A 10,000-nucleotide genomic window follows, 5' to 3' on the forward strand; every position below is an offset into this window, starting at 1 on the left:
TATATACGTATGTATATATATATATATATATATATATATATACGTATATATATATATATATATATATATATATATATATACGTATGTATATATATATATATACGTGTATATATATATATACGTGTATATATATATATATACGTGTATATATATATATACGTGTATATATATATATATACATATATACGTGTATATATATATTTATTTATTTATTTATTTTTTAATCTGCATTTTTTGGGGGATTCACAATATATTTAGGATGTCTGACTGATCAACAATAAGTTGGATACAGCCAGTATTTGTAATATGTTGCTGTAGTGCTGCTTACTAGGGAAATGTCAAAGTTGTAGACAGTAGCTATTGCAAAAGTTTTGTTATTTGCTCAGAATGTATCCTAAATCTGGTTGCAATTGCCTAATGCTTCCTTAAATTATTGAAAATAAGTTATGCTTATAAATGCAACCTTTACAGGAAGCATTGTTTAGAGGTTTTCTGGGTTTGACAAATGTCTACAATGAATTGTGTCACATTCATTAGAGAAGTATAGACAAAGAGTTTTTGCTTAACAAATTTTAAAAAAACTAAATGGTGGAGAATGAGTTTGGACAGTAAAACGACTATTTTAATTCTGCACCTCACAGTTCAGGAGTTTTGAAGAGTGAGTGATTAAAAAAAACAGCACTTGTTGGCTCTATACATGTTAAAAAAAACATGTTGAAAGACACTAATTAGTTTACAGCCAATAGTCCGACTTTCATTAACATTTTTAAAGATTAGCAAACAAATCCGCATGCAAACGGAGAGGAAAACATGTGGAGGACTGTTGTTCTTGGGTCTGAATGACCTGTCGCTCTGACCTTTGTCCCTTGTCTGTCAGTCGTGGGGAGTCCTGGTCTCTCAGATGGACTTCCTCAGTCAGGTGATGAAGAAGCGCTCTGAGGATCTGCTCGATGGTCCCATCAGCAAACTGACGCTGCTCATCAGAGACAAACAACAGCTCCGCAAAACCTACGCAGAGCAGTGGAACCTGCTGAGGCAGGAGCTCAGCAAGGTGGCTGAGGAATACACACACAAACACACACACACACACACCCACACACACACACACACACACACACACTTACCTGCACACACACAATCACTTTCACTACATTAACTAAACCAAGTGTAAATCCTAATCCTAAATCCTAAAATGCAATGATTTTCGTTATGGTATGTGCAACAGGTGGCGTTTTCTCCCAACAAAATACATACATACATACATACATACATACATACATACATACATACATACATACATACATACATACACCTATTCTTTGCATTTTCAGTGATGATAAACTTACAAATCATCATTCATGTCCCAGTTGTTGCGAATACTTATATTTTGCAACCACTGTTGGACTTTTAAAGTGACACGTTGAGTTCAATGTTTTATCATCATTTCACTACCTGGTCCAAACATATAAAACGACCATTATGTGTTGGCTGAAGTTGTTGTTTTAAAATCTATTTGTAGATGTCATCTTGACAAGCACATGAGCATTGCAGTCGCAGCATTATAAATAGACATCCGTTGAATAGCATGAGGTTCAATAGACTGGAAACAGTGTGTGTGAATGCCTCTTTGATGCAATCTCAAACTGTTGGCTGCTCCACACATTTTTTATTACCCAATTACATCAGGGAAATGATGTGTTCATTTCCAGTGATCCATATTAGGTCGCAGTTTGGCCGTCTGGCAGGCGGTTTGTTTATTTTAATTTTCTTACTTTATTGTGCAGAAAACCAGTTTGGTTGTGTGTGAATAACTGTGTTGCATAGAGATCTTATGTCATGATTTTGACTGAAAAATAACGACAGACATGTTATTCTATCAATTGGAGGTTTGAAGTGTTGGCACTGGCAGCTCAACAAAGATCAGATAGTTTCCTCATCCGTCTTCTTTCGCACCTTTGTTGTTTCTCTGCCGCAAAATGTTCCTCTGCCGCAAAATGCATCACTTCCTATGTCGTGTACAGTGCCCACTCGTTGACTTTCAATCACACACATTTAGTAGCTTCTGTGATTAAAGCCCAGCCTCGCACCAAATGTTTTCCATCTGTCTGTGTTTCTGTGTGCTGCTTCAGGTGACCCAGGCAGAGCTGGAGAGGCTGAAGAGCAGCTACAGACAGGCAGCGAGAGATGCAGCCCAGGCTAAGAGGAAGTACTATGAGGCCAATAAAGGTGCACATACAGGAACTTTCTTTTCTGAGCAGATTCAGTTTCACACTGATTCTTGTGTAAATCTAAAATGGAATTTCCTTCATGTCATAATGTGTTATCGTGTGTGTGTGTGTGTGTGTGTGTGTGTGTGTGTGTGTTTGCGTAGATAAAGAGCGAGACAAGGCTAAGGAGCGTTATGTAAAGGTTTCAATGAAACTCTACGAGTTGCATAACGAGTATGTGCTGTCTGTGCGAGCGGCCCAAGTTTACCATCAGCACCACTACAGTCAGATCCAGCCCGCCCTGCTCAGTGCACTGCAGACCCTGCAGCAGGAAATGGTGCTCATACTGTAAGATTACATCTACTTCACAGTGTGTTTGCGTGTTTATTGTGAAGGACTGTTAATCGCAGGCAAGTCTCTCAAAGTAGATTTTTATAGTACTGACATAAAAAACAATCTGCATATTCTTGTGTTGTTCTTTGGAAACATGTAATGTACTGCACATGTGGTTTGGAATCTGGCAAAAAATATTCCTTGGAAAACTGACTTTGTATTATTCTGTTTTCATGTGGCATCTCTGACCTCTGAACCAGAAAAGAGATCCTGCAGGAGTATTTCGACATCTCCACTTTCCTTCATCATGAAGTGGTACGGATCCACAGGGAGATTTCTTCTGCTATAACGGCCATCGATCCTCACAGAGAATACGAGAGTTTCATCCAACAGAACCGGTACACTGAGTCAACATTTCAGATGTCATCAATGTAGTCATGAAAGCAGAGCAAGGACACTGTGTGTTTGTGTTTACAGCTCTGTAGGGGAGACTCCTGCGTGTGCAGAATTTGATTGTAGTCTGCTGGAGGACACTGAGCAGCTCAATCCCAGAGAGATTGAACTGAACGACCTCACGCTGGAGCCGGTCCAGCACAAGTAAGAACAACTAACACCCTCTCACACAGATGACTAACAACTAATTTCCTTTTTTAGAGTCTAAACTACTTCCTCCTACTAAAACTCCCTGTATTTTTTCCTCTTATTTCCCTTGACAGTTTTTACATCAATTGCTTCCTTCCCTTGTGTTATTTCTCCTTCTTCTAGACTGACTGCACTGGAGGAGGAGCTGCTGGCTCTAGCTCGGACTCTGGGCTCCCAGCAGACTGCAGTCGAACAGCTGGAGCTGGAGCTGGAAGCAGAGTGTGAGGGTGTCAAGAAGGGCCAGAGGTGACCGGCCCACAGACAGAAGCAGAAATAGTCTCTCATGTTGTATTTAGAGGTCACAGAGGAGGTTTCAAAATAAAAACACATGACATTTGGGAGCCGTGATGACAATTATACTGAAGTTTGCCTCTGTGTGCAGTCCTTCCCATCGGGAGACTTCAGTGTGCTCTTGGCAGGGCAATAGTTAATAACGAGTGTGTCCTCATGGGGTTTTGAGTGCCTTATGAATTATAAAACAGGGATATGGTCAGAGTCTTGTCTTGGTTGATGATGCTGTCAGAAGGTGTTAAAGGTGTACAGCCTGTAGGAGTGATCCAGTCATTAAAAGCTCCTGGAGGGAAACGATGTGTTTTTTAAATGTATTTTTTATGTGGTATTTTAACAGTTGTTGAAGTAAGTGGAGGTTATGCTGCCATTTGATCTGTATTTTGAAGAAACATTTTGTAAATCATTAGTGACATGAGGTTGACTTAGTGTGACCTTGTGTAGCTGAGGATCTGTTGTGTAGCTGAGGATCTGTTGTGTAGCTGAGATCTGTTAACCTAGGGAAGTTGAAGACTGAGTCCTACTCAACATCACAAAACAAGGCCCAAAAAATAGTCAAAGGTTTATTTATATATATTCAGTTTAAAATTACACACACACTCACTCACTCACATATATCTATATCTATATCTATATAGATAGATATAGATATGTATAAATACATATATATGTATATATATGTATAAATACATATATATATATATATATATATATATATATATATATATATATATATATATATATATATATATATATATATATATATATATATATATATATAACAAAGAAAAATGTTTGGATTAAAAAATTACTGCACAAGTAATTATCACCCAAATAGTTGCAGATTAAGTTCCTGTTAAACAAATAATCAATAATAATTCAACTTTAACCAAATTACCTCAAATTATCTGACTCTCTGAACACCTAGTATGTTTGCATGGCAGTACTTGTTGGTTTCTGGGTCTCAGGGCAAATAATGGAGCTGCCAAGCAATAAAGTGCGCTGTACTTAATGGGAGCTTGGGAGCCGACAGGGTACTCGTGCAACACACAGGAAGGGAGGTTGAGGTGGGAGTGCACCAGCAAGTTGTTCCCCTGAGGGCCTCCAGCAGGTTAATGCTCCCGCCATTCCTGTTCTCTTGAACCGTATGTTTATTACTGTAGCTATATCAGCATTTGTTTTATAGCAGGCTTGCTTCACCTCACTCTTGGGCCATTTTAAGATTTACTGGTCTTGCATGCCAACAATCCACGACAAAGGCTGACTAAACTGTGGCCAGAGATTGTTACTGAATGCAAAAGAGCTTCTGTAACCTGCACAGGCAAACTTCTTAATGATGTCTGTGTGGTCTTGTGCTGTCTATTTGCAACATTTGTGTTGTTTTATACCTATGCAACCCTTTGTTTTATACCTATACAACCCTTTGTTTTATATTCATGCAACCCTTTGTTTTGTTCACACTGACTTGCTGACGTACTGCTGCTCTCTGCTTCATACAGAGTATACCATTTCAGCAAGAGACATGCGATGGAGGAGTGCCGGCAGCAGGTGGCTCTGTCCCAGGGTGGAAGAGCCAAGCTGGAGGTTCAGAGGCTTCTTCTGAAAGAGGCACTGGACCATCTGGGCTCCAAAGAACCTTCCTCTGCTCTGAAGCTGGACCTAGACACCGTTTCGTCCAACTCAAGCAATGTATGTTCTCTCTGCCAGGGTCCTTCTGGTCTTTTAGCACCTTAACTTTAAAAAGGGTACGACGTACGTCTGACTTTAGTGACCCAGTGACTTTTCCTCGAGCAACTGTTTTGGGTTTTAGGAAAAAATATTAGATGCATTACCAAGAAGTTTTGTACAGATATTCATGTTCCCCAAATGATACTTTTTATCGAGCACCACCATCATTGGTCAATATTTTGGTTACCTACACAACTTTGTGTTTTTAGCTAATTAGCAAACGTAAGCGTGTTGACACGTTAAACTAATATGTTGAACTTGGTTGTAATATACCTGCTTAAAGCCCGATTACTAAACGTGTCATTTTGAACAGTGAGCTGTCATAACAAGCTGACATTAGCATGTAGCTCAAAGCATGGCTGTTTAAAAGTAAAATGTAACTTTAAGTCTTGTTTGATTTTGTCAAGTTGAGTTCTAAGTCACCAATTTTGTGAAAATAACCTTTGTGACTTGAGTCCACGCTTGTTTTACTGTCAACCTACTCTGTAGCTGACCCTTACAAATATATGTCATACAAGATAATGATATAATAGCCTTGCAAGTCTTTCTAGATGTTTTTTGCCAGTTATTTTATTATTTACTGACCAAGATGATGTGTTCTGGATCTTTTCTTTTTTCAGCACCAAAGCTCAAATCCCTCCAAACTCCTCATGGACGGGTTCATAAACAATCTGAGTGGCCTGTTTAAACCCAAATGTGAAGTAGGTTAAACACTGAATTACAGTCAACTAACAATAATTACACAGAACAATCAAAAAAAAGAGTACAAGTTAGCTGTTTGGCATTGCATTGTACAATGAACAATCTGTTTCTCAGTATACTGTTGAAGGACACTTTAAAAGGAAGGACACGTGTTACAGTTGAAAGGCATTCCCTCTTCTCCCTCTTCCACCTGCCTGCTCTATGCTTTAACTGCAGTGTGTTTTTATAAACTCCAACTTTTTTCCACACAACAATCAATTTATCATGTTTTGGAGAAAGTGTATCCACTGCTGCAATTCACTCAGGGACATGCTCTTTCTTTGGGGCTCGTACTCCTGAAAGCACATTTGGACTTAACAAGGTCAGCTTTGTCGGTCAAGTCACTACTTTAGAAACTCTGCCTGACCTAAAAGCCAGTTTATATTTCATCGTTTTGTCATCGCTGACAAAACGTGGCCCAGCTGGGCTGCACACAAAACCTCAATAGGAAAAGGCCGTGTTCATTCAGTCGAGTGTCTGTAATACGCTGGACTTCATGCATGAATTATTTGTTGTTTTTCTTTAAATGAACTACTTCTTGCTCTCCAACTCCCAAAACTGTGGTTCCCCGAAGGCATAGAAGGTGGCGCAGTTAGACTTTCAAGTATTACAGACTCTTCTTTGAAGTAACTCCCTATATTATATGCAGAATCCCCCTCAAATCCATCCACCATCACTTCGTATTGTTTCATTATTCATGTATGCGTTAAAGATTCTGCTGTTCTCACTTCGTGCCTCCAGGTGCTGTCGGCCCTCACCCTGGTGCAGGAGGTGGATCGTCCTCTGGGGCAGCAGGACTGGTACCACGGAGCCATTCCCAGGCTGGAGGTCCTGCAACTGCTGACGAATGATGGAGACTTCTTGGTGAGGAAGAGTCAAGAGAAACAGGGTTATGTGCTCTCTGTGCAGTCGGAAGGATCCTGCAAGCATTTCCTCATTCAGAGCACGGATGTAAGTTAATCAATAGAGCAAAACACTTTTGCAGAGAGTTGTAGAAGGACATCTTACATAAGACATTATGTGTTTCTTTTGTGTTTTACATCATATATTTTTGAATGTGCAATTTTTGAATTATCAAGAATGATATGTATCGTTTCCTTCCTAAATTTATTTCATAAGTGAAGACTATGAACATGTGTTAATGTCATTTCCTGAAAATTAAGCTGAAGTTTAGATGATTAGAATGAAAACATGAAATCGAAGGCTATTTTGTTAAATATGGTTTGTTCATTATATCATCAAGTTTTTCTCCCCCCTGTATGTTTGCACATCAATTAATTTCTGGATGGGACTTTCCATCTGTAGAATCTGTTTCGCTTGGATGGAGAAAGCTTCCCCAGTATCCCGCTGCTGATCCATCATCTGCTATCCTCACGACAACACATCACCAAGAAGTCGAGCATTATGCTAAAGAAACCTGTTCTGAAGGTACTGCTGTAACACAATTCAAACATATCAAAGTGCAGATAAACTCACATCTCGCATAAACTTTCTCTCTCATGATCTTGCCTTCAAATTTTCCCTTTTCTGTTCTCTCCTTTCTTTCTGGTCTCACAGTTTAAAACAGTATTACTGCATCCCTTATTGTTCATTTATAACCCCATTAGGACAAGTGGGTCCTGGAACATGATGATATTATCTTGGGACCCCTGATTGGACGGGTAGGTAAAAAAAAAGCAAAAACTGTTTATTTATTTATTACTTTTTGTCACACACAGAAATAGGGTTAGCTGTGAGTATGTGTCTGTCTGTCTCTGAGTCACATATCTCTATAAAAACACTCCTGTGAGTTGACATAATTCGGCCGATCAATCAGTATGATTGCCACTATAATTTCACATTTCATCAAGCATGTCTTAAATTAATACTTGTACGCCCACATGGACATTTACAGGGTTGTATAGTTCGTTGTAATGGTTTCTCTTTTCCAGTTTGGGAGCAAAAAGATCACATCTGAAATGTCATTGTCAGTGAATGTAAAGCTAATACGAGGCCTCATCAGGGTGAATTAGTCAAATAAAGTTTTCATCTTCCAAAGTTACTGTCTTAAGTACAAACTTCCTACTTTGTGTTTCTTTCACTCTGCTGTGGCTCAGCAACACTGTCCTCGGAAATACAGATGTGTGTAACTGTGGAAGATATCCACTTGATCAATGTAATCCAGACTGCTGAAGTCTCATATTAGCTGGACTTTGGAGGTGGTTACACAGAAGGAGGACTGTAGATTTACTTCCTCATCACTCATGAAATCACTGAAATCCCTTTAAGAAGGGGTCTGTTCACGGCTCGTATGGACAGGAGGAACAGTTACAGCAATCAATGAACCTTTCTGTAAACTCTCCTTGATTTTCCTGCCATGTTTTCAAATGGTTTGTTGCACAGAACAATTTCAGAACCGTAATCGGACATTGTGTGGCAAAGGACAGGCTCGTTGAAAAAAATACTTGCCAGGTGATTGAAAGAACCATCTGCAAATCAAACTCACACAGAAACCAGGAACAAAACTTAATTTTTATTGTGAAAGTTCTTCAGTTGCCTACCGTTCTTTGCTCTTTTCTCAAAGAAGCAATACTCTCCTGTTCTGATATAACGGCTATTGCATCATCTAACCTCTTCAGGAGCTGCCAGGTTTAAACTGTCTCTCCATCTCATCTCAAACACACCTCAAAACCTAAGCTGCCAGTCGCTCCTCACTTTGGTTTTCATCTGGCTTATCCGAGACAAATACATTATTTGAAGCCTGACAAGATGTGTTTTTGTGTGAAATTTGTGTTACATCACGAGAATATAGCTGCTGTGCAAGGTGAATACAAAGGCACAGAGTTTATCACTCCTAACTTTGGATTAGTTATGTCCCTAGTGTTTTAGAAAAGAGTGTTGATAAGATTATAAGTCATGTTGGTGTTCGTAGGGTAACTTTGGAGAAGTGTACAGTGGTCGTTTACGCTCTGATAACACTCCTGTGGCGGTGAAGTCCTGTAAGGAGAACCTGGCCCCAGAGCACAAGAGTAAGTTCCTGATGGAAGCCAGGTTAGTGTACACACACACACACACACACACACACACACACACACACACACACACACACACACACTCTTCCTCCCCTCTGCTGTCCAGGATCTTAAAGCAGTACGACCATCCTCACATTGTGAAGCTGATAGGCGTGTGCACTCAGAAACAGCCCATCTACATCATCATGGAGCTCGTTCAAGGTGAATATGATCCTGTGAGACTCTACCGTTATATCTCTCAGCATGTTCACCCAACAGCTTCAAGCTTTATTTTACCATTATTGCTCCCCCGCTGTTCTCCTTCCATCATCACTCTTTCTGTGTGTGTGTGTGTGTGTGTGTACATTTCATAAGGTGGGGATTTTCTCTCCTTCTTACGGCATGAGGGTCACAGTCTGAAGCCTAAAATGTTGATCAAAATGACAGGAGATGTAGCGTCTGGCATGGCGTTCCTGGAGAGCAAGAAGTGCATTCACAGGTTGGTCAATCAAAAAAAAAAATCAATATTTACAATATTACATTAGTTTATATAATATTTTATACAAATACAATGTATAGTCCTAATCATTAAATTAAGAACAGGGCTTCTCATTTAAGACAAACATCAAGGATTTGACCATTTAAATCAAATGTTATGGGGTTGGACTTGGTGTCTGTAGGTGAAGAGATTCAGAGCAGCACCAAAGATCCCCACCCATTAAAAATTAATCCATATCTTTCGCATGGTTCAATTTTGATGAATTTCCTGCCATTATTCAATAACCTTGACTCGCTGACCTTTAAAGGGATGGAGGAAGCGATTGTAACTTTGTAGTTTGCCATTTGTGCATTTCGTTTTGATTTAATCTCCACAGTTGGAATACAATTCCACAAGTGCTGTGCTATGATAAACCAAATATCAGGGGTAGGAAACAAAACATACAAATAGAGAGGCTGTGACTAACTAGTGCTGGTCCAGCCGATACCGATTGGCTCAGCAGCTCACCAACTAGCATGTTACCAGATTGGACCGGTTGTTTCCACCCACTACTTTTGATTAAGTTAGCCTGG

The 10,000-nt window shown here is 39.5% G+C and overlaps 1 protein-coding gene across 1 annotated transcript in view; it reads left to right on the top strand.

Annotated features, from left to right (window-relative positions):
- Nucleotides 1-10,000, top strand: part of fes (FES proto-oncogene, tyrosine kinase) — a 14,458-nt gene that overhangs the window by 1,939 nt on the left and 2,519 nt on the right. Inside the window, exons 2-15 of the mRNA XM_068574685.1 lie at nt 878-1,051; nt 2,130-2,226; nt 2,372-2,555; nt 2,801-2,938; nt 3,018-3,137; nt 3,306-3,428; nt 4,970-5,159; nt 5,819-5,899; nt 6,681-6,890; nt 7,245-7,367; nt 7,547-7,600; nt 8,851-8,969; nt 9,057-9,151; nt 9,305-9,428. Of these exons, the coding sequence (XP_068430786.1) occupies nt 878-1,051; nt 2,130-2,226; nt 2,372-2,555; nt 2,801-2,938; nt 3,018-3,137; nt 3,306-3,428; nt 4,970-5,159; nt 5,819-5,899; nt 6,681-6,890; nt 7,245-7,367; nt 7,547-7,600; nt 8,851-8,969; nt 9,057-9,151; nt 9,305-9,428 (1,832 nt within the window). The remainder of the gene's footprint in view (nt 1-877; nt 1,052-2,129; nt 2,227-2,371; nt 2,556-2,800; nt 2,939-3,017; nt 3,138-3,305; nt 3,429-4,969; nt 5,160-5,818; nt 5,900-6,680; nt 6,891-7,244; nt 7,368-7,546; nt 7,601-8,850; nt 8,970-9,056; nt 9,152-9,304; nt 9,429-10,000) is intronic.

This window comes from Clinocottus analis, unplaced genomic scaffold (assembly GCF_023055335.1).
Source record: "Clinocottus analis isolate CAN_PGR_092001 unplaced genomic scaffold, fCliAna1.0.p SCAF_1, whole genome shotgun sequence".
NCBI classification, from domain to species: Eukaryota; Metazoa; Chordata; class Actinopteri; order Perciformes; family Cottidae; genus Clinocottus; species Clinocottus analis.